Below are 25812 nucleotides of genomic sequence, written 5' to 3' on the forward strand. Positions count from 1 at the left end.
CTTTTTGCCAGGCATGGGTTCGTAGCGAAATTCTGCATTATGCCATTTTTTTCCACACTGTGAGCCCCCCCCTGGTGCAGGTAGCTTAGCACTGTATACTGTATGGGGGGCTATTTTTTTTTTAAAAAAACACTTGTTTCCCCCAACCGGAGTGTGGACTCTATTAGCCCGCAACTCTGATGACGGAAGCAATTTTTGGGTAATAGGCACCCTATAGATCCTCTCAGGTCCCTGTCTGTGTTTCAAATGAGGGTTGGGCATGTCCTAACGGCTATAGTAGACAAGTCCATACACGGGCACTTTACTTCCATCTGGCACTGCCACACCCAGTAAATTAGGATTTTAGGATGGGCCTTTTGCACAATAAATGCCAGCACAGACCCATATAATGCCAACCTGTTTGCTCTGGATATTCTCAGTGCCTGCCTATTATATCTACAGCAGCGGATCTAGCGGACCCAGATCCCAGCAGCGCTTGCCTACCAAGGCAGAAAGCCGAGATCAGTAGAAAGGGCCCTTCTAATTGCTATGATTCCTGGGAACATAATCGGATTGACAGCTTAATGAAGTGCTATGGAGAGAAGCCAACGATGCCTACTTCCCCTTGTTACTAGTGCAAGAGTCGTACTTAATAGTCCCTTTATCTGCCAATTAAGAGTCATTAACGTGCGTCTGAAGGGTCCCCGTTCCTGGCGTACAGCTCCACGCCATACTCACTTTGTGCATTACACTCCGGCTTATGGAGTTTCTTTAAATTGTTAAGTCAAAGGGCTAAATCATACAGGAGATTTGTGCAATGCAGCAGGCAAATGGCCTCATTCATCAAGTTATGGGGCAAAAGTGCAAAATGGAAAAAGAAAACTTCTGCCTGGCATGTTGCTCCCGGAGGCACAACTGTATGCGCTCTTCGAATGGAGCGTCGCACCTCCCTCTGTTTGCAGCACTTTAGGTGGGGTGCATATGGCCTTTCCCTTAAATGGGCACTGTGTTGAGCCCCTTAGTTGAAAAGAAATGAACTCTGCCCCTCTTTAAAGAAGGGATCATGCACCCTAATCTGGTGGGGACCCACTTTTGGACTCCAAGGATAAATGCCACTGTGGCACATAGGCTGGTTTAGATCTATTTATACTGACCGGCAAACAGGGCAAGTCGTATAGGTTGTGCCTTTATATCCGCACCGGGGCAGCTCTCCAACGGGACACCATTGAAACCCCCACCACCATTAACAGAGAATGGGATAGAACTCAAACTGTCAGTTGTGTCCCCTGACGTCCATAATGAATCAAAGAGAAAGTCGCTCTGCTTTTTGGCAGTTGGTACCAGCCCAGTGCTCACATGAAAGGCATCGAGAGAGACCCAACTAGAGCTGCCTGTTTAATAATTCAGTTTGATGTTGGCACTGATGGCCTGGGATATCACATATCCTTATCCTCTGTGCCAGCCACGGGGGGGGGGGGGGGGGGGGCTGAGGTTTGGGATCTACGAACAGTGAGAAATGGCATCCAAATTGTTGGGGTAACACGTTTACAAAGGTACTGACTTCTGTTCCCCTCTCTTTCTGCTTGGACCACCTGTGCCCAATGTATCGCTCATCCTCTAGACGCCCGGAGCACTTTTCCATTGGATTTGCAGCAGAACATTCCTTCATTTATTAACTATACATCCTATTAACTATTCACCCGCGATGCAGTGCTGTTTCCCACAATTCCAGGATAACTGTGGGTGCCATCAAAGCTGATTGGGTGAGCCCGGAAACATCACACCATGGAAGAAGTTACTTGGCATAATGAAGGCTACCGATGTGGTGGCAACCCAGTCGGTGCCCTAGAATGGGTATTGGGCATGTTGTGGAGATGCCACACAGGAGTAGCTTTCATCCCTTCTCTTCTGGATTGATCTAAAAACATAAAACTAGGGATGCACTGAATCCACTATTTTCAGATTTGGCCAAACCCCGAATCCTTTGTAAAAGATTTGACTGAATACTGAACCGAATCCAATGATAAAAAATGTTCAACTTCCGTGACAAAAAGTCATGTAATTTTACAGATTCGGATTTGGTTCGACCAGGAGCATGGATTTGGCCAAATCCGAATCCTACTGAAGAAGGCTGAATCTTGGGCGAATCCCAAACCGAACCCTGGATTCATTGCATCCCTACATAAAACAGTTGCTAAGTAGATAAAGTCTGCTCCATCGATACCTGAAAGCATCTTCTGTTTTACCGTTACTGGGTCTTTAATTGCCAGTTGATTGCTCGGCATTGAGATTGTTGCATAGCAATGACTTGGGAACAGAAGGGCTTCTTGCATAATTAAAGGCGTTCATTTCCATCCCACTCTCCCTGCCTTGCAGCCGGCGCAGCATCCCACCACCAGTCCCACGTCGGCGCAGAACACCAGCGGCGCTGACTGTGTTTGCCATGGATATGCATGTGTTACTCCTTATGTGTTCCACTGATACCAAAACCTGCGCACAGAAAACTCATTAAAAGTTTTGTCGACCTTTGAGTTAACTTTTAGTATAATGCAGAGAGTGATATTCTGAGATGATTTGCAATCGGTCCTCATTTTTTATTATTTGTAGTTTTCTAGTTATTTCACTTTTTGTTCAGCAGCTCTGCAGTTTGTTGTTTCAGCAGCTATCTGGTTGCTAGGGTCCAAATTACCTTAGTGACCAGGGAGCGGTTTGAATGAGAGGCTGGTAAATGAATAGGAGAGGGGCCTGAATAAAACAAGTTATAAAAAGTAACAATGACAATAAAACTGTACACTCATCGAGCAATAGAGCTCTTGTATCATTGGCTAGGGGCACTTGCACTTTGCCCAGTGTGATATGTGCTCCGTGCTGGGGTCGCTCTGCCCTAAGCAAGCAGTAAGTACCAGCAACCCTTGGGCTCAGCTGCAGGGAGGTGCAGTTCCACAAAAGAAATGGCTCTATACGCTAAGATCAGCTTGTTTAGCAAGGTGGCCCAGTGATTTGATATTCTTCTGATATGTCTTCCTAAGGTTGGCGACATTGGGGTAATTCAGTCGTTTGGCCCTAGAGCCAAACGATCAAACTCTTCAAATTATTTTTCATCCACTTCTCACTCAACCTCTATATTTTCCTAGTTTTTTTTCTTTACGTATTATAATCTATTCTTTATATTTAGTCGATTTGTTCCCATAGAGAAGAAATGACCATGAATTAGGCCAAATGGTTAGAAGCAGGAGGGCCCACCGACACCTGGGCCCACCGGGAGTTTTCCTGGTATCCCTGTGGGCCAGTCCAACACTGAAATACAACATCGGGCATAGGAGCCATTGGATCAAGGATCCAATCAGTGAGCTGATGCTAGATATCGACCAGGGAGGCATGTTGTGGGGCCCCATAAATGGGCAGATAAGCTGCCAAAATGCTCTAAAGGAATGGAATCAGCAGTTTAAATTTGCCTGTGTGTGGCATCTTTTACTTTTAGTTACTGCAAGTGGGGGAGCCAAGGCAAAAAGTGGGTTGTTATGGCAGGTAAGGGGGGGGCAAGTGGGGACAAAAGGTATCTGCCTTGGGTGCCTTTCCTTGGCACTACAGCCCCCTGGGAACAACGGGCACCTACCAACTGCCTTGATAATAATAATCTGCCGCTCATGCAATGGGCATTATGGAGTCCAACAGCATCGGCCAATCAGCACAGGACAATATCCCCCAGAAAATGCTGCTCTCTTGCCCCGTAGCAGATATGGAGAAGGGCAGATTAAGCCTAGAGCTACCGCTGTACATTCATTAAATAGGATTAAACACACAGGGTTAAATGCCAACCCCTACAACATGTCGGAACTTCAGAGACATAAGCTCTCTCGGAAAAGTTCAGACCAAAAAAAAAAGAGAATTCACACATACATTTATATATATATAATTTTTTTTTTTTTCAAAAAAAAGGAAGAATTTAGAAACCCATTAACCAAAACATAATACATTGGCGGTAACATTTCACTGCGGAGCTTTTCATATCTGCAGTCAAAATGAGATAAGTGAAGTTTTCTTAAGCTCAGATCTAAAATTACCCCCAGGCGAAGGAGCCATAATGTCATATTTCAATAGACGGGATTTGAAACACACTTTTTGCAATTACACTTGTATAGATATAATAAACCCAGACGTCATCCCTCTCTCCCTTCCATACAGTATGAGCCCCGGTGTGAATAACACACGGAGAGAATAAACTGAATTTTGATGGGCTCGCTACTGATATTGGCAGCGAGGAATAATGGCTGTTTAATTGCAGGCCTTTATTGTATGCTGTGTCAGAGCGTAGGCAAGTAATTGCAATCATCAAACCTTTCTCCGACTCTCTGTATATTCCTGACCCCTGATCACCTACCATCAAACCTATCTTACCCGGCACACAGGCGCATTTTCACTGCCGATGATTAAAAATAAGAGACATTCACACTCGGTCTCAGCTCGGAGAGGGCTAATTTGGGCTGCGAGTATGAGAATTATAGCAAAGAACTAACTAGCAAAGCTGGAGGGGAGAGGAAGGAACAATAATTGATTTTGCTTTACTTGGCATGGTCTTAATGTCATTCTATAGTCAAGGCTGTCTTTTGTCTGCCGTGGTACCTTCCCAGAGGCTATTATCCCCCCACTGCTACTATAGGCACCATCTCTCCCTACTATACCTGCTATCCCACAGCGACAGTCCCTTCCCAGAGGCTATTATCCCCCCACTGCTACTATAGGCACCATCTCTCCCTACTATACCTGCTATCCCACAGCCCCAGTCCCTTCCCAGAGGCTATTATCCCCCCACTGCTACTATAGGCACCATCTCTCCCTACTATACCTGCTATCCCACAGCCCCAGTCCCTTCCCAGAGGCTATTATCCCCCCACTGCTACTATAGGCACCATCTCTCCCTACTATACCTGCTATCCCACAGCCCCAGTCCCTTCCCAGAGGCTATTATCCCCCCACTGCTACTATAGGCACCATCTCTCCCTACAATACCTGCTATCCCACAGCCCCAGTCCCTTCCCAGAGGCTATTATCCCCCCACTGCTACTATAGGCACCATCTCTCCCTACTATACCTGCTATCCCACAGCCCCAGTCCCTTCCCAGAGGCTATTATCCCCCCACTGCTACTATAGGCACCATCTCTCCCTACTATACCTGCTATCCCACAGCCCCAGTCCCTTCCCAGAGGCTATTATCCCACTGCTACTATAGGCACCATCTCTCCCTACTATACCTGCTATCCCACAGCCCCAGTCCCTTCCCAGAGGCTATTATCCCCCCACTGCTACTATAGGCACCATCTCTCCCTACTATACCTGCTATCCCACAGCCCCAGTCCCTTCCCAGAGGCTATTATCCCCCCACTGCTTCTATAGGCACCATCTCTCCCTACTATACCTGCTATCCCACAGCCCCAGTCCCTTCCCAGAGGCTATTATCCCCCCCACTGCTACTATAGGCACCATCTCTCCCTACTATACCTGCTATCCCACAGCCCCAGTCCCTTCCCAGAGGCTATTATCCCCCCACTGCTACTATAGGCACCATCTCTCCCTACTATACCTGCTATCCCACAGCCCCAGTCCCTTCCCAGAGGCTATTATCCCCCCACTGCTACTATAGGCACCATCTCTCCCTACTATACCTGCTATCCCACAGCCCCAGTCCCTTCCCAGAGGCTATTATCCCCCCACTGCTACTATAGGCACCATCTCACTACTTGTGTGCCTTAGCCCGGTGGTGGCAGAGTGATTTAGCTAGAATATCGCGGTATAAGTATGCACTTGCCTGCAGGTAGTAGTATGAGTGTACACTAGCCTGGAGGTGAGTATGAGTGAAGAGTAGGCAGACCGTGGCACATAAAGCCTTGCCCTATGGAAGCCATTGGTATTTCTGGATTGAATTGTATATTTTGCCTCAGAACCTCAGTGAAACATTGTCTCAGCCCTTGTCGGACCTATTTCACTTGCTGTTCCAGTACCAGGCGTCCCATTATTTCCCGGCTCGGCTCTCCCATTATTTCTGCTCTTCTGCTAGTTTAGCATTTTCAATCCTGTGACTAACATCCTCTATAGTCGTAGTTAAACATTTAGCTTAAACAGACGCATAATGACAGCTTCATCTTCACGCTTGTTAAATGCTGCCATAGTTACAGGTGACAGATGGAAATGGAAAAATGGATACTCAGCGAAAAGTCGCGCAGGCCCCGCCGATGTCATTTTTCTCCTGTCGGCAAATGTTGACATACTGGGAGAGTACGGGCGGTGGGGCGGGGCCTCTGGTACCGCGCCAACATCAAATGGCAGTGCTGTATTTCATCATGTGGCTTCTGACAGCGTAGGCCCACCTGTCCCAACTGTATTTATTTGTCCGGACTGGGCAGTCTTTGGCAAGTTTCCTGTGGTCATTAGTGAGGAGCACATTTGTTCGGCAGGCATGGATTCGCAGCAAATTTCCGCATTTCGCTACTGGTGAATTGTTTCGTGAAACTTCTGTGAAAATTTGCAGCGGAAGAATTCAGCGAGTGTAAAAAAATTGTCGCCTGTTAAATTGTTGCATCAAAAGAGGGTGCAAACGCAGCAAAATTGGGCGTGGTTGCGCCAAAAATTGAAGCAGACACGTCAAAATCGGGTGTCTGGCGACAAAAAAACACCCGGGCGACAAAAAAAGACACAAGCGACAAAAAAATTTGCTTTCCAAATGCGGTTTGTTAATGTTCCACCGTTTTCGCACATTTTATGGCGAAACAAGACAGATTCGCTCATCACTAGTGGTCATGCAACTTGACTAGTGATGAGCAAATTTTTTTCGCCAGGCATGGATTCGCAGTGAATTTGCACATTCCGCTGTTGGCGAATTGTTTTGAGAAAAAAAACAGTCGCAGTCGTGTCAAAATGTGGTGGGCGGCAAAAATAAGACGCGGGCAACAAAAAGAGACAAAGGAATAAAAAAGTTGCACGACCAATGCGTTTTGCGGATTTTCTGCCACTTTGCGAATTTGCTTGGCGTTTGCCAAATCTTATCACTAAACTTTACAATGTTACTTACCCGGGACAGATTCGCTCATCACTACTTACCAGCTTTCCGGCTATGCTCGTCCTGAGCTCACCTTGTGTATTTTCCACCACAAGGAACATTTTTTATATCAGGACATTGTACATTGCCCACCAATAAAACACAGGAGCCAAATTACCGTCAGCCTGTACCTTTAAATGGATATAGTGTGCCTAGTGTACGCATTCTCCCCATTGCATAGTCGTGATTATTACGAGCTGAATTCAGGTTTGACATGAACTATTTTGATTTTTTAAAAACACACAGCAAACAAATATATATCCGTATGTAATTCTGTGCCATTTATATTTCATTTTCTGTTTATTTTATTAATGAATAGCTCTTTGCTGCGTTCCTCCATGCACCATATTCACTTGCGATCGGAAAAAAAGCACAAAACATACTTTGCCGCTCAATAGTTTATTCATGAAGTATTTCATTGTAAGAACAGGGAGAATATTGAAGGGAACAGGCCAATATTACAGAGTGGAGCTGTCAGGGCTGGTTATCGGCCCCCCCCGGCCAAAGCCTTTTTTACTGTAAATGGCATTTAGCAAAATGTTACAAGCATTCCCACCGTGTCTCCGGCCTACCCCCAGCACAGATGCACTCGCAATGGAGTCCGCGCTTGTTGTATCCAGGCTGACAGATGCCAACGCACATTTCATCCCTAGTCATCAACCGTGTCACCTTCCATGATCATGAGCGGCAAGATCAGTCCTTGGCTACATTACATCTGCCGCTGGCCCCGGGCTAGGGCTATGGGAAATCATTTGTGACCCCCACAAGATGGAGCTTTGAGAGCTGGGAGTGTTATAACTGAAGAAAAGAGGGCAGATCTCTTGGGAAGGAGGAAAGTTCATGGGGTGAACCTGGTGGGAACGGCAAAGCTTTCTATAAGCCCCGGCGGCCGGCCGTGATATTGAGCGGAAGAGACAACGTTTGTCTGCCTTGGTTCCAATTGTCATCTCCATCGAAATGGTGGAAACAGTTGGCATCAGGACTCTGATGGGGTTTAACCTTTTATTAATAATATATTTATTAACGATACAATCATACATGGAAGAAATGGATGAAATAGATTGCCCGAGTCTAGTAACCCACGGGTGTCAAGTAAATTATTATTATTAGCATTTATTTATAAAGCGCCAACATATCCCGCAGCGCTGTACAATAAGTGGGTTTCATACATTGGACATACAGAGTAACATATAAAGCAATCAATAACCGATACAAGAGGGGAAGAGAGCCCTGCCCAAAAGAGCTTACACTCTACAAGGAGTAACATATAAAGCAATCAATAACCGATACAAGAGGTGAAGAGAGCCCTGCCCAAAAGAGCTTACACTCTACAAGGAGTAACATATAAAGCAATCAGTAACCGATACAAGAGGGGAAGGGAGCCCTGCCCAAAAGAGCTTACACTCTACAAGGAGTAACATATAAAGCAATCAGTAACCGATACAGGAGGGGAAGGGAGCCCTGCCCAAAAGAGCTTACACTCTACAAGGAGTAACATATAAAGCAATCAGTAACCGATACAGGAGGGGAAGGGAGCCCTGCCCAAAAGAGCTTACACTCTACAAGGAGTAACATATAAAGCAATCAGTAACCGATACAGGAGGGGAAGGGAGCCCTGCCCAAAAGAGCTTACACTCTACAAGGAGTAACATATAAAGCAATCAGTAACCGATACAAGAGGGGAAGGGAGCCCTGCCCAAAAGAGCTTACACTCTACAAGGAGTAACATATAAAGCAATCAGTAACCGATACAGGAGGGGAAGGGAGCCCTGCCCAAAAGAGCTTACACTCTACAAGGAGTAACATATAAAGCAATCAGTAACCGATACAGGAGGGGAAGGGAGCCCTGCCCAAAAGAGCTTACACTCTACAAGGAGTAACATATAAAGCAATCAGTAACCGATACAGGAGGGGAAGGGAGCCCTGCCCAAAAGAGCTTACAATCTACAAATGGGGAAAAAAGAATAGTAATAAAACAATAATTAAACCCGATAGGATTGTTTTGCCTGCAGTAAGGGTTAATTATATCTTAGTTGGGATCAAGTACAGGTACTGTTTTATTATTACAGAGAAAAGGGAATCATTTAACCATGAAATAAACCCAATAGGGCTGTTCTGCCCCAATAAGGGGTAATTATATCTTAGTTGGGATCAAGTACAGGTACTGTTTTATTATTACAGAGAAAAGGGAATCATTTAACCATGAAATAAACCCAATAGGGCTGTTCTGCCCCGATAAGGGGTAATTACAGTATATCTTAATTGGGATCAAGTACAGGTACTGTTTTATTATTACAGAGAAAAGGGAATCATTTAACCATGAAATAAACCCAATAGGGCTGTTCTGCCCCCAATAAGGGGTAATTATATCTTAGTTGGGATCAAGTACAGGTACTGTTTTATTATTACAGAGAAAAGGGAATCATTTAACCATGAAATAAACCCAATAGGGCTGTTCTGCCCCCAATAAGGGGTAATTATATCTTAGTTGGGATCAAGTACAGGTACTGTTTTATTATTACAGAGAAAGGGGAATCATTTAACCATGAAATAAACCCAATAGGGCTGTTCTGCCCCAATAAGGGGTAATTATATCTTAGTTGGGATCAAGTATAGGTACTGTTTTATTATTACAGAGAAAAGGGAATCATTTAACCATGAAATAAACCCAATAGGGCTGTTCTGCCCCCAATAAGGGGTAATTATATCTTAGTTAGGATCAAGTACAGGTACTGTTTTATTATTACAGAGAAAAGGGAATCATTTAACCATTAAATAAACCCAATAGGGCTGTTCTGCCCCCAATAACGGATCCCATACCTGTATTCGTCCAAATCTTTTACGAATGATTTGGGGTTTGGCCAAATCCCAAAGTAGTGCCTTCGGCCCATCCCTACATTTTGCACACAATTAACATATAAAAATCCCAGAAAATATTCATTTCATACATTTGACATAAATTTCTCCAAATAAAATAAGTGAAGTGAGTGGCGTCGCTGCTCAGGGAGTCACGGAGCTACGGGTGTTGGGGGACTCGTATTATTCCTGGTGCTTTCGACACCCCTTTGATTCATGGCTCTTGTAATCCCGTCCCAGACCCCAGCAGCGATCGCTCTTTTTATGATTCATTGTTTCTGTAAAACAGTTTTCTACTGGCTCCGACGTCCTAAGGCTTTCCTTTAATTGAATTATAGGGTCTCTGCCAGCTCTCCGTGTTTCATGCAAAGGAAATATAAAATGGATCGGAATAGCCTCCCCTTTCCTTTAAGTACACGCAGAAAGCCTATAAATTCAATTACAAAGACCCTCCGGGCACAGTGTCCTTTTGTTAAAGTTAAGGTGGACATTTCAAATATTTCAGCCGATCTCTCTTCGCTGTATGATTATCACATCTAACCAAAGGGCAAATGGGCTTATGGAGATTCTAATGTTTTTCCTTCAAATAACATTATCTACTTGCCCTTGCTTTCCAAAGAATGGTTTTAGTGTGTTCATATATATTTTATTCATATATATATGATGTACTGTATATAGAGGGGGGAGAGAGAGCTGGAGAGATGAGAGTTGCCATACTCAGTCTCTCAGTTCTCTCTCTCAGTCAGCGAGACCGGTGATATATAGAGGGCTCTTTTTGGGATGGTGGAGATCCCTAACGTGGCAATCTAACGGTCAAACAGTTGTTTTACAGGTGGTGGAAATATCCTAAACGGGTAGATTTAGGGGCTGATTTACTAAGACACGATTTCGAATCCGAATTGGAAAAATTCCGTTTGGAAACGAACATTTTGCGACTTTTTCGTATTTTTTGCGATTTTTTTCGGCGTCTTTACGATTTTTGTGTAAAAACGCAAGTTTTTCGGCGTCTTTACGATTTTTGCATAAAAACGCAAGTTTTTCGGCGTCTTTACGAAAGTTGCGCAAAGTCGCGATTTTTTCGTAGCGTTAACACTTGCGCGCAAAGTCGCGCCTTTTTCGTAGCGTTAAAACGTAAAAGGCGCGACATTTCGCGCAAGTTTTAACGCTACGAAAAAGGCGCAACTTTGCACGCAAGTGTTAACGCTACGAAAAAATCGCGACTTTGCGCAACTTTCGTAAAGACGCCGAAAAACTCGCGTTTTTACGCAACTTTCGTAAAGACGCCGAAAAACTCGCAAAATTACCGATCATTACGAAAAAAACGCAATCGGACGCATTTGGCCCGTTCGTGGGTTAGTAAATGTGCCCCTTAGTGTTTCCTATGTATTGGTATAGCCAGTGTTATCCTAAAGTGGTTTTTTATGTTTATATATATATATATATATATATATATATATATACACACACACACACACATATTTTTTTTTTGTGTAGCCAGTGTTTTCCCAAAGATAGCTCTCATTTAATCGAGAGTTATTCTAAAGTGATACTGTTTCATATGCATTGGTTTAGCCAGAGTTACCCTAAAGAAAGAGTTCTAGTGGCTCATATGCATTGGTTTAGCCAGAGTTACCCTAAAGAAAGAGTTCTAGTGGCTCATATGCATTGGTTTAGCCAGAGTTACCCTAAAGAAAGAGTTCTAGTGGCTCATATGCATTGGTTTAGCCAGAGTTATCCTAAAGAAAGAGTTCTAGTGGCTCATATGCATTGGTTTAGCCAGAGTTACCCTAAAGAAAGAGTTCTAGTGGCTCATATGCATTGGTTTAGCCAGAGTTACCCTAAAGAAAGAGTTCTAGTGGCTCATATGCATTGGTTTAGCCAGAGTTATCCTAAAGAAAGAGTTCTAGTGGCTCATATGCATTGGTTTAGCCAGAGTTACCCTAAAGAAAGAGTTCTAGTGGCTCATATGCATTGGTTTAGCCAGAGTTACCCTAAAGAAAGAGTTCTAGTGGCTCATATGCATTGGTTTAGCCAGAGTTACCCTAAAGAAAGAGTTCTAGTGGCTCATATGCATTGGTTTAGCCAGAGTTACCCTAAAGAAAGAGTTCTAGTGGCTCATATGCATTGGTTTAGCCAGAGTTACCCTAAAGAAAGAGTTCTAGTGGCTCATATGCATTGGTTTAGCCAGAGTTATCCTAAAGAAAGAGTTCTAGTGGCTCATATGCATTGGTTTAGCCAGAGTTACCCTAAAGAAAGAGTTCTAGTGGCTCATATGCATTGGTTTAGCCAGAGTTATCCTAAAGAAAGAGTTCTAGTGGCTCATATGCATTGGTTTAGCCAGAGTTACCCTAAAGAAAGAGTTCTAGTGGCTCATATGCATTGGTTTAGCCAGAGTTACCCTAAAGAAAGAGTTCTAGTGGCTCATATGCATTGGTTTAGCCAGAGTTACCCTAAAGAAAGAGTTCTAGTGGCTCATATGCATTGGTTTAGCCAGAGTTACCCTAAAGAAAGAGTTCTAGTGGCTCATATGCATTGGTTTAGCCAGAGTTACCCTAAAGAAAGAGTTCTAGTGGCTCATATGCATTGGTTTAGCCAGAGTTACCCTAAAGAAAGAGTTCTAGTGGCTCATATGCATTGGTTTAGCCAGAGTTATCCTAAAGAAAGAGTTCTAGTGGCTCATATGCATTGGTTTAGCCAGAGTTATCCTAAGAAAGAGTTCTAGTGGCTCATGCATGTTAGCCAAGTTCTAAAGAAGGTTCTAGTGGCTCATATGCATTGGTTTAGCCAGAGTTACCCTAAAGAAAGAGTTCTAGTGGCTCATATGCATTGGTTTAGCCAGAGTTACCCTAAAGAAAGAGTTCTAGTGGCTCATATGCATTGGTTTAGCCAGAGTTACCCTAAAGAAAGAGTTCTAGTGGCTCATATGCATTGGTTTAGCTAGTGTTATCTTAAAGCAGTGTCTTTAGATTCTCAAATGTATTGACATAGTTAGAGTTATCCTAAAGATAGCTTTCTTTATAGCCAGAGTTATCCAAAAGTGGAACAGGCAGCTTTAATGTATTGGTGTAGCCAGAGCCTAAAATGGAACAGGTAGCTTTAAAGTATTGGTGTAGCCAGAGTTATTCTAAAGGAGTACCTCTTGCTCTTTGCAGCTAGAGTTATCCTAAAGTGGTACGGTTAGCTTTATTAAATAGGGGTAGCCAGACTAAAGCGGTAGCTCTAGCTATTCATGTGTATGTATGTAGCCACCGTTATCCCAAAGCTAGCTGTCATTGTAGCCAGAGTTTTCCTAAAGTGCTAGCTCTAGTTTCCATATGTAGTTGTGTAGCCAGAATTATCCTGAAGTGGTAGCTTTAGTTTTGCCTATGGATTTGTGTTGCCACTGTTATTGTCACCAATTGCCAACCCTGAGTGTAATAGTCAAACAAAATGTGAAATGTCTAATATTTCAGACAGAAGCATGTATTGTATTTATATTTTCCCTTTTCAGACCTGAAATCATTTCTATAAATGGACCAAAAGATGCCCTGGCCCTCACATTTCTGGTTTTCTCCATGCCTCGGTGGTACTGTATCTCCTTTTACAGACTGGTATCTGGAATTGCGCACCATCCCCTATACAATTAAACATAGCAGAGCAATCTCATTTAGCATGATCTGCCTTGCCAGGATCCTGTTTAGCTTCCATCAGTTGCCTGATTCCCAGCCAGTTACGAGCTTGGCACTCCTGTTGCGCGGCACTCGTTCTCTGCCTCGGGGCTGCCGTAATGGCCCATTCACCGAGGGGGATTATTCAGGTGCTGCTCAATGGAGCATATACTAACACATCGAATGACCCATTGCTTGGGATTAAATATGCCACACTCCACTAACACGAGGCGTTTTATGTACTCTATCGCTTTGCAAGGCAATCACACCAGCAGGAGAGTGGAACCAGGGATGGCAGTGGCAATGAGACAGATCTGAAAATACTGGGCATATATAGAGGGAACTGTCTTATTTCCCACCCAGACGCGGATCGTTGTGCAGCATAGCTTTGATAGCTCAAGCGTGAGCTTGAATGGGACTTCCAGACAGATTTTATTCCACTTAGAAATGTGCAAAATCACTGAAGAGCTGCTTTCTCACCCAAGTTATGTTATTGACTGTTACAGGTGTAGCACATGTTACTAGGCTGTCCCACACAGTTTATTATTGTTCCTACTGATGTCCAAGGGTATCGCAGATAATTGTTATTGCTCATACTGATACCTGAGGGTTTCTCAGAAGTTTTCATTGTTCCTACTTATAACCAAGGCTATCACACAAGTTATATTTGACTCTACTGAAAACCAAAGGTATCTCAGATAGTTTGCCCATACTGATACCTAAGGGTTTCTCATTGTTCCTACTTATAACCAAGGCTATCACACATAGTTTTATTTGACTCTACTGAAAACCAAGGGTATCTCAGATAGTTTGCCCATACTGATACCTGACGGTTTCTCAGATAGTTTTCATTGTTCCTACATATACCTGAGGGGTATCTGAGGGTATCTCAGATAGTTATCATTGATCCTTATAATAACCAAGGTTATCTCAGATAGTTTGCCCATACTGATAACTGAGGGTTTCTCAGATAGATTTCATTGTTCCTACTTATAACCAATGCATAGTTATATTTGACTCTACTGAAAACCAAGGGTATCTCAGGTAGTTTGCCCATACTGATACCTATTAACTTATAACCAAGGCTGTCACACATAGTTATTATTGAGTTGTTATTGCACATACTAATAACCAAGAGTATCTCAGATATGTATCATTGGTCCTACTCATAACCAAGGGTATCTCAGATAGTTGGCATTAATCCTACTGATAACCAAGGGTATCTCAGATAGTTATCATTGATCCTTCTAACAACCAAGGGTATCTCAGATAGGTATCATTGATCCTACTGATAACCAAGGGTATCTCAGATAGTTGGCATTAATCCTACTGATAACCAAGGGTATCTCAGATAGTTATCATTGATCCTTCTAACAACCAAGGGTATCTCAGATAGGTATCATTGATCCTACTGATAACCAAGGGTATCTCAGATAGTTATCATTGGTTCTACTGATAACCAAGGGTATCTCAGATAGTTATCATTGGCCCTACTGATAACCAAGGGTATCTCAGCTAGTTATCGTTGATCCTACTGATAACCAAGAGTATCTCAGATAGTTATTATTACTGAAACTGATAACCAAGACTATCCCAGATAGTTGTGATTGCCTATACTAACATCCAAAGGTTTCCCAAATAGTTATAATTACCCATATTGATAACCAAGAGTACCCCAGACAGTTATCTTTGCCCATACTAATATCCGAGGGTATCCCAGTAAAAATATTCAAGGGTATCGCAGCTTATCGCAAATTTTTACCTATTTTCAGTTGACCACACCCTAAAGTTAATAGACTCCTCCCAGCTAATTCAGCCTGCTGGTTTCTTGTAAGAGGATTGACAGGAGGCCTATGGCAGGAGATATGGAAGGGGGTTACTGGTATCGTAAGAACGAAAATCTAGTGGAAGGAGCAAAGGCAATTGTTATACATTTCTACATTTATATTTAAGTAGGAAAAAAATCCCTTCTAGAGCCTTGAATCATTCGCCCTCCCATTCCATTTGGATCCGAGTAAAATGTGGGAAATTCTCCAAGTGGAAAGAATAATTAATTCCCCTTTTTATTATTTTTTTCCTCCGCCGTTTATGTTCTGTCCCCAATCCACCAAACAATAACAAAGGGACGGTGAAACAGTTCTCATTTCTTATTATAAAGCCGGTCTCCTTGTTCTCTGCCCAGAAACGAAATCGCCCCGGTCATCTGGCAGCGAGCAGGCTGGCGACTGGGTTGTCATAAAGAAAACGCCAGCGCATACAAAATTACAATGTAAATATTTAATGAAGAGCCGCACCAGGAGATGGGCAGTTGTTCATTAAGGCCTGATTGGCGGTGCCACCAGTGCCCAACAGGAATCATCAGCTTCTAATGAACAAGCCGTTTAATATGTTTCTATTTTCGCTGTCGCCTAACCAATCACCCGCCTGAACTCGGCAAATCCCGCCTTTCCGATTCTGTCGTGTTTGCAGCATTACCATAAAACAGGGGCCGCAGAAGACCACCCTAAAGGTGTTTTCTAAACCGGAGCGGACAATTCTGGACTTACGTCCACACCTATGCCATGAAACATATTCTGTGTCTTATCCTGAAGCACCCATGGGTGCCAAAGGGGCATATTTATAAAATATAAACAGAGGAATCATTTCATCCCTATGGATGAATCAAACCCTGTCTTTATTTTCTAATCCAGTTAGGAAGAGTAAATCGACTATTGATGTTTTGTTTCTTGTTGATACAATTATTGGAGTCTTGAAATCCTATTATCAGTAAGATTTTATTTCCTGGGGGACAGAGATTTGGGGTGAGTGCTTATTTGTGCCCTGGGTACCCCTGGAACTATAGCGGGGTGACTGTTACCCCAATGTTTCTATATATCTGTAACCTTGTTATGGGCTAAGGGGGCCCAGCCTGAAGGCCAGTTAGGGGGAGATTTGGGGTGAGTGCTTATTTGTGCCCTGGGTACCCCTGGAACTATAGTGGGGTCACTGTTACCCCAATGTTTCTATATATCTGTAACCTTGTTATGGGCTAAGGGGGCCCAGCCTGAAGGCCAGTTAGGGGGAGATTTGGGGTGAGTGCTTATTTGTGCCCTGGGTACCCCTGGAACTATAGCAGGGTGACTGTTACCCCAATGTTTCTATATATCTGTAACCTTGTTATGGGCTAAGGGGGCCCAGCCTGAAGGCCAGTTAGGGGGGGATTTGGAGTGAGTGCTTATTTGTGCCCTGGGTACCCCTGAAACTATAGCGGGGTGACTGTGACCCCAATGTTTCTATATATCTGTAACCTTGTTATGGGCTAAGGGGGCCCAGCCTGAAGGCCAGTTAGGGGGGGATTTGGGGTGAGTGCTTATTTGTGCCCTGGGTACCCCTGGAACTATAGCGGGGTGACTGTTACCCCAATGTTCCTATATATCTGTAACCTTATTATGGGCTAAGGGGGCCCAGCCTGAAGGCCAGTTAGGGGGGGATTTGGGGTGAGTGCTTATTTGTGCCCTGGGTACCCCTGGAACTATAGCGGGGTGACTGTTACCCCAATGTTTCTATATATCTGTAACCTTGTTATGGGCTAAGGGGGCCCAGCCTGAAGGCCAGTTAGGGGGGGATTTGGGGTGAGTGCTTATTTGTGCCCTGGGTACCCCTGGAACTATAGCGGGGTGACTGTTACCCCAATGTTTCTATATTTCTGTAACCTTGTTATGGGCTAAGGGGACCCAGCCTGAAGGCCAGTTAGGGGGCATTTGGGGTGATTGCTTATTTGTGCCCTGGGTACCCCTGGAACTATAGCGGGGTGACTGTTACCCCAATGTTTCTATATATCTGTAACCTTGTTATGGGCTAAGGGGGCCCAGCCTGAAGGCCAGTTGGGGGGGATTTGGGGTGAGTGCTTATTTGTGCCCTGGGTACCCCTGGAACTATAGCAGGGTGACTGTTACCCCAATGTTTCTATATATCTGTAACCTTGTTATGGGCTAAGGGGGCCCAGCCTGAAGGCCAGTTAGGGGGGGATTTGGGGTGAGTGCTTATTTGTGCCCTGGGTACCCCTGGAACTATAGCGGGGTGACTGTTACCCCAATGTTTCTATATTTCTGTAACCTTGTTATGGGCTAAGGGGGCCCAGCCTGAAGGCCAGTTATGGGGGGATTAGGGGTGAGTGCTTATTTGTGCCCTGGGTACCCCTGGAACTATAGCGGGGTGACTGTTACCCCAATATTTCTATATATCTGTAACCTTGTTATGATGTAAGGGGCCCTGACCACAGGTTCAACCTCTAAGAAAGGCTACCCACAATTCCAGCTCTGCGGGTGACCCCACTATTTCCAGGGCCTAGAGCATCCAACTTGAACGGAACCCTGTCTGATTATCCGTCTGGCTCTGCACAAGTGCCCCTGTACCAATAGATTACAGTAAGTACAAAGAAAACACCGGATCCAGCACCGCACTGTAAGCCCTTAAGCCCGGTGCCACAGCGCTGAGAGACAAAGGGAAAAAAAATATAGATTTGACTGCCTATTAATTTAAATCAAAGCCCCAGAAGAAGCCAATGAACTGTAATTTATGAGCTGTCAAATCCTGAAAAATTCCTTTTGACACTTTGTACTTTCGGTTATTACAGGCTTTCCTGCGGGGCGATGGCGAAATCCTACACGGAGCCTCATAATACAGAAAGCCGGGGGTGGAGCCATAATTATGTTTTCAGTTTGGAACCTTCCATTTCCCCCATTTAATCATTTCACCTGCGCACCTAACTCCCTATCAATTTGAGGGTCAAGGGGTGACCCGTTCGGTACAATTCATTCCTGCGACGCCGGAACAATAGAGACAGAAAATGTATTGCGCTATTTACAGGCTCCGATCACTGCCGGAATCATGTTCCAAGAAGTACAATATAATCTCTGACTCTATTAACTCCATCTCTGCCGCAGACACAACATAAATAAAGGCAAACTCATATATATTTAAAGGGAAACTGCACCCAAACACTGTTTTTTGTATACTGAAAGAAAATGTTATTCTTAGCCAGGTCCCAATAGATAATAATTAAAAAATGTCAGTGGTTTAAAGTTATTTGTGAATATAATTGATATTGACAGCAGTGTCTGTGCAGCCATTTCTGTTCTCTAACTCCTGAAACAATGTTGCAAGTCCTGGGGGAGGAGCCGAGTTCTGCTACATTGTTTCAAAAGACAGAACCAGAGAACAGGAAGGGTAAGACAGACACAGCTTTCCATAGGAATTACATTCATAAATAACTTTGAAAATATTGGGGGAAAATGCTTAGAATTCCATTTTCTTTCATTATTGTTATTGGGTGGAAGTTTTCCCATTTAAAGGGTACAGGCATGGGATCCTTTATCCGGAAACCCATTATCCAGAAAGTTCCGAATTACAGAAAGGCCATCTCCCATAGACTCCATTATAAGCAAATAATTCTAAAAATTACTTCCTTTTGCTCTGTAATAATAAAACAGTACCTGTACTTGATCCCAACTAAGATATAATTACCCCTTATTGGGGCAGAACAGCCCTATTGGGTTTATTTCATGGTTAAATGATTCCCTTTTCTCTGTAATAATAAAACAGTACCTGTACTTGATCCCAACTAAGATATAATTACCCCTTATTGGGGGCAGAACAGCCCTATTGGGTTTATTTAATGGTTAAATGATTCCCTTTTCTCTGTAATAATAAAACAGTACCTGTACTTGATCCCAACTAAGATATAATTACCCCTTATTGGGGCAGAACAGCCCTATTGGGTTTATTTCATGGTTAAATGATTCCCTTTTCTCTGTAATAATAAAACAGTACCTGTACTTGATCCCAACTAAGATATAATTACCCCTTATTGGGGCAGAACAGCCCTATTGGGTTTATTTCATGGTTAAATGATTCCCTTTTCTCTGTAATAATAAAACAGTACCTGTACTTGATCCCAACTAAGATATAATTACCCCTTATTGGGGCAGAACAGCCCTATTGGGTTTATTTAATGGTTAAATGATCCCCTTTTCTCTGTAATAATAAAACAGTACCTGTACTTGATCCCAACTAAGATATAATTACCCCTTATTGGGGCAGAACAAGTCTATTGGGTTTATTCAATATTTAAATGATTTTTAGCAGATTTAAGTTATGGAGATCCAAATTACGGAAAGATCCCTTATCCGTAAAACCCCAGGTCCCAAGCATTCTGGATAACAGGTCCCACACCTGTATTATGATCCAATGATTTCCGTTGGTGCGGGGCAGATTTCTGTTACTAAATACTTTACATTTTGAGAATATGATGGATTACCAACCTAATTAATTAGTTTCTTTTACCTTGCTGAGCTTACTTATACTTGCCAATGTGCCTATGCAAACCACATGGCAACACCTACTCAATATGGAGGCTGTCGATTAAATTGACAGATATTCTGTGTCCCTAAAGGTTAGTTGATCATGTAAAGAATAAATGTGTATTAACAGCTTATAGGGGCGACATCCAGAAGCTGAAATGGCTGCTGGGAATTGTAGTTTAGCAGCAGCTGAGGCTCCACAGGTTGGAGATGCCACGGTATGTCTGACTAGCAACACAGTGTCAGGCATTACGGCTAAAAAAAAAAAGGCAGGGAAAAAAAGCAGCAGCCATCAGGAGAGAGATCCATTCAAAAGCCATAAGAGGCGACGGGGAAGGGCGCACATGGTTCATTTAGATCAGCCTCCGGGGTGTCATAAGGCTCCAAGAGCTTCACAAAGTGCTGCTGAGCGACTTAAGAAACTCCGGAACTGTTTTAATGAACCATTTCTCCCCAAGCCCTGGAGTGCCTGATCATTGCTATTATACTATGAAAAATAACCGCACACCGAGGAGCATAGCGATTTAGAGGCTTCCGTTGGCTTGGGGTTAGGCCAAATTTCCCTTCGTTGCTTGATTTTGCTCGTGATGAATTCTTCTATTTACATCTTCGCTTGCATATCCAAGCCGGCCCTGGTTACAGGAATCCTAGGGCAAACCTGCCGGCTGTAACCTTCCGAGTGCCCAATTAGGCTGTACATTATGGTGGCCCCAACATTTCCAGCCTCCAATAAGGAGAACGAAGAAAGAAAAATAAGTTTTGTGCTTAGTCTGAACCTCTTTAGTATAAAATGGGTCCTCTCTGAACATAGCTACCCAAGGGCTTCCTGCATGGGGGCCCTTTAGTTCTATATTCCCCTCAGAAGGGCTAGAAGATACTTTAGCTTCCGTTTTATAACCAAGGAAGGGTCACAAGTTGGACAATACTGATACACAGGGTTACTGTCTCCCTCCTGCCCAACTGTTGTCATTTTACCCACTTGTCTCCTACATTTGACTTCCCACTCAACTGTTGCCAACTTGCCATAGTGTTGACATGTTAACCTATACCCTACTGTCTTCATCTTGCTCTATGGGAAGAATGTGGGAATGCAGAGAAGCGCACTACAAATATAGCTTGTAGTAGGACAAGATGGAGACGGTAGAACAGGATGGGCACAGAAGAGTAAGATGCGGAAAGTTATGAGATGATGGAGACAGTAGAGCAAAATGGAGACAGTAGTTCAAGATAGAGACAGTAGAACAGGATAAGGACAGTAGACTACAATGGAAAAAGCAGGAAAAGATGGAGACACTAGAGCAAGATGGAGACAGTAGAACAGGGTTGGCACATTAGGGCAAGATGGAGACAGTAGGGCAAGATGGAGACAGAAGGGCAGGATTGGCACAGTAGAGTAAGATAGAAAAAGTAGAAAAAGATGAAGACTGTAGAGCAAGATGTAGACAGTAGAGCAGGTTTGGCACAGTAGAATAAGATAGAAAAAGTAGAAAAAGATGAAGACAGTAGAGGAAGATGGAGACAGTAGGTCAAGATGGAGATAGTAGGACAAGTTGACGACAGGGCAAGATGCAGACAGTAGGCAAGATAGAGACAGGTCAAGATGAAGACAGTAGGACAGGATGGGAACATTTGGAAAGGATGGGGACATTAGGACAGTAGATTGAGATGATGACAGTAGGGCAAAGTGGCAGGAGTAGGACAAGAAGAAGACAACAGGACATGATGGGACTCGCAGATCAAGTTGGATACATTAGGACAAGATAGAGACAGTAGGCAAGATAGAGAGGCCAATATGGAGACAGTAGGACAGTAGATTGAGATGGAGACTGTATGGGAAAATGTCAGGAGTAGGACAAGATGAAGACAATAGGACAAGATAGTCTTGTTTATATGCATGTTGGCCAACCTTCGACGTCCACTTCTAATTATTCAGTCCAGAATTGAGCATCATGACCCTAATGAGATGTAAGTAGTTAATGTCTAATGACTAAGATCAAAAAAGGTTGGCAGAGAAGGAAGCCCCTGTCCCTGCCTGCAAAAGGGGAAAACAAATACAAGATAAACCCCCCCCCCCATTTATAATTCTGGTATCTCGTCCCCTTAAAGACGAGGAAAAGTGGAAGTGGATGAGTCTCACGCTTGAGAAAGTTACGGATCCATGTTCAATTCTCCCGTCTTTATTCCCTCTCAAAAGAAATTGAATTTTTAAGCACCCCGAACAAGGGATTAGCGATTGGCAGCTCCTCCGCTCCTTGTCTCCCCCCCCCCCCTTCAGCGAATCCTATTTAATCACAGAGTTTAATATTAAGCGAGCTCTGACTGCGCCGTCTGTCTGGGCGCCGAGCGGGAATGATAGAGACGAGGGAAGGGAGATAGCACTTAAGTTGGAGCAATTGTGAAGAAGCGTTTCAATTACCCTTTGTGAAGTCTTGAAAGAGCCATCGTTAATTTGATGTGAAAAGTCATTAGGGCAGAAGCAAGGGGGAAAATGTGGCCTTTTTTATTTTTCTGCGAGTCGAAACGACGCACTCGGCTTATAATGAAATATCTGCATAGAGATTATGGTTTCAACCATATACACACACATATATATACATATATATATATAATACAAAAGAGCCCTCACTATCCTGTAAATTATACCCTTATAAACGGTGCTTAGTGATGTCATCAGTTATAATCGGTGCTTGGTGATGTCATTTATGTCACGTGACTTACTTGATGTAAAGTATGAGGATATTAGAAGTCACTTCGGAGTTTCATGGCTATAGACCAAGTGCTTCTATACAGGTGATGGGACTCCTCGGTGACCTATAATATCCTTATATTTTACAATAGGGGGTACTTTATCCTAGGGATGCACCGAACCCAGTTTTTGGGTTCAGCCGAACCCTCGAATCCACCCCGGTGGATACTAAACTATCAAAAAATCGTTTAGCATGCTGAATGCAGCAAAACCGAATACCGCCCCGAATCCTGGATTTGGCGCATCCCTACTTTATTCACTATATAATACACAAGAGCCATGAATATCTAGTAAATTATATGGGCTTAGTGATGTCATCAGTTATAATCAATGCTTAGTGATGTCATTTCTGTCACATGACTCACTTGTGTATTATAATAAATAATGTATCCCCTGTTGTAAAATATAGGGATATTAGAAGTCACCTTGGAGTTCCATGACCTTGGCCTATGGCCTCGTGCTTTTATACAGTCATGGAACTCCTCAGGGACTTATAATATCCCTATATGTTACAATAGGGGGCACTTTATTCACTATATATTATAAGGAACTCCTCGGGGACTTATAATATCCCTATATGTTACAATAGGGGGTACTTTATTCACTATATATTATAAGGAACTCCTCGGGGACTTATAATATCCCTATATGTTACAATAGGGGGCACTTTATTCACTATATATTATAAGGAACTCCTCGGGGGCTTATAATATCCCTATATGTTACAATAGGGGGCACTTTATTCACTATATATTATAAGGAACTCCTCGGGGGCTTATAATATCCCTATATGTTACAATAGGGGGCACTTTTTCACTATATATTATAAGGAACTCCTCGGGGGCTTATAATATCCCTATATGTTACAATAGGGGGTACTTTATTCACTATATATTATAAGGAACCCCTCGGGGACTTATAATATCCCTATATGTTACAATAGGGGGTACTTTATTCACTATATATTATAAGGAACCCCTCGGGGGCTTATAATATCCCTATATGTTACAATAGGGGGCACTTTATTCACTATATATTATAAGGAACCCCTCGGGGACTTATAATATCCCTATATGTTACTATAGGGGGTACTTCATTCACTATATATATGCACCAATGGGAGGGAAGGCACCGCCTCCCACCATACCCCTGTATATTAGTATATACACAAGCCTTCCCTGGTCTCAGTTGCCCCTGCCCCGGGGGCAGATCAGGCTGTTCAGTGTATATATATATATATATATACAGTAGCGCAGAAGCGGGACGGGGAGGAATCCATCACCTGAGCGGGCGTTTTATCATCCTGTCATACACTCGCCTGCTCGACACGACTGCAGCCTGTTCTAAGAGGAAGCAATTAATGATTTGTTTTAGCTAATTGCAAATTAGTTAATTATCTCCCCTACCACCAGAAAATTGCCGGCACCGTTCAGGAGGCTGTTTTCCCCAATTCACGCGGGGGGATTAAGAAGTAACTAAATCCTAATTGGTTGCACGGCGCTGGCAGGGTTAATCGCCAAGGCTTAACCCCTTCAGGGTCTGCAGGCACTAAGTTTGCCCAGGAGCAGTAACCCATAGTAACCAGTAAGATGTTTGCTTTTAAACAGGTGACCAGTAAATGCTACCTGCTGATTGGTTGCTATGGGTTACTGCTCCTGGGCAAACGTAGTGCCTTTTATTACATAACCCCATCAGTATGTTATAGATCTAGTAACTTTGCAATTGGTTTTCTTTATTTATAGTTACAGTAGTTATCGTTTTATTTTGCCTTCCTCTTCTGCCTCTTTGCAGCTTTCAAATGGGGGTCACTGACCCCGGCAACCAAACCCTATTGCTCTGTGAGGCTCCAGTTTTATTGTTATTGTTTTTTTTTACTACTTGTCTTTCTATGCAGGCCCTCTTTTCTTATTGCCATCTCTTATTCAAACTACTGTCTGGTTGCTAGGATAAATTGCTCCATAGCAACCAGATAGCTGCTGGACAAAAAATGCTTTTTAAAAAAATGAAGACCAATTGCAAATTGTCTTATCGACATCAATATATACATACACTATCTACATCATACTAATAGTTAATATCCTGCATGGCTTATTTGCAATTTAGATGCATGCCGCAGACTGAACTGATTTATGAGCAGCCATGCAGCCCGCATTTAAATGAATTGCTAAGTAGCCATGCAGGGTGTGGATTCAATATGTAGCCGGTATTAAAGGGGTGAAGCGGCAACCTCAAATGTGTATGTTTCCAACATGACAAACACGCGCAGGCGATTTCTGCATTCAGTTGTCCCCAAAATATGGTAAGCATCTCCTAATTTTGTTCCAGAAGACAGAAAACTCTTTGTGGGCATGCTCAATAAGCAGCAGTCAGAGGACGACGTGCGCCGGCTATTCGAAGCTTTTGGGAACATCGAAGAGTGCACAATCCTGCGAGGGCCCGACGGGAACAGCAAAGGTACAGGCATAGCCCCCATTATCTCTCCTGGCGTAACCACTGGCGTAACTATAGGGGAAGCAGCTTCCTCTATAGAAATGAAAGCCCCTTCCTCCCCCTCCCTCTCCTCTCTCTCCTCTCTCCTCTCCCCCCTCCCTCCTCTCTACCCTCCCCTCTCTCCTCTCCCCCCTCCCCTCTCTCCTCTCCCCTCTCTCCTCTTCCCCCTCCTCTCTCAACTCACCCCCCCTCCCCTCTGTCCTCTCCCCTGTCCCCTCTCAACTCTTCCCCCTCCCCTCTCTCACCTTTCCCCACTCCCCTCTCTCCCCTTTCCCCACTCCCCTCTCCCCCCTCCCATATCTCCTCTCCCCCTTCCCTCCTCTCCCTTCTCTCCTCTCCCCCTCCCTACTCTCCTCTTCCCCCTCCCCTCTCTCCCCTTCCCTCTCTCCTCTGCCCCCTCTCCGCTCTCCCCTCCTCTCTCCTCTCCCCCCTCCCCTCTCTCCTCTTCCCCCTCCCCTCTCTCCTCTTCCCCCTCCCCTCTCTCCCCTTCCCTCTCTCCTCTCCCCCCTCCCCTCTCTCCCCTTCCCTCTCTCCTCTGCCTCCCCTCCTCTCCCCCTCCACTCTCTCCTCCCTCTCCCCCTCCACTCTCTCCCCCTCCCCTCCCTTCTCCCTCTCCTCTCCCCCCTCTCCTCTCCCTCCTCTCCTCCACAGCTGCTTTC

The 25812-nt window shown here is 43.9% G+C and overlaps 1 protein-coding gene across 14 annotated transcripts in view; it reads left to right on the top strand.

The window, feature by feature from the left end:
- celf4 (CUGBP, Elav-like family member 4) overlaps positions 1-25812 on the top strand; it is a 748037-nt gene that overhangs the window by 616312 nt on the left and 105913 nt on the right. For 9 of the 14 annotated variants that reach the window (XR_004222627.1, XR_004222628.1, XM_031901654.1 and 6 more), the window contains exon 4: positions 24989-25117. Coding sequence is in view for 11 of the 13 variants with exons in the window: in XM_031901654.1 (XP_031757514.1) it covers positions 24989-25117 (129 nt within the window). In the remaining 2 variants the exon portion in view is untranslated. 14 annotated transcript variants of the gene reach the window in all.

Source organism: Xenopus tropicalis, chromosome 1 (assembly GCF_000004195.4).
Source record: "Xenopus tropicalis strain Nigerian chromosome 1, UCB_Xtro_10.0, whole genome shotgun sequence".
NCBI lineage: Eukaryota > Metazoa > Chordata > Amphibia > Anura > Pipidae > Xenopus > Xenopus tropicalis.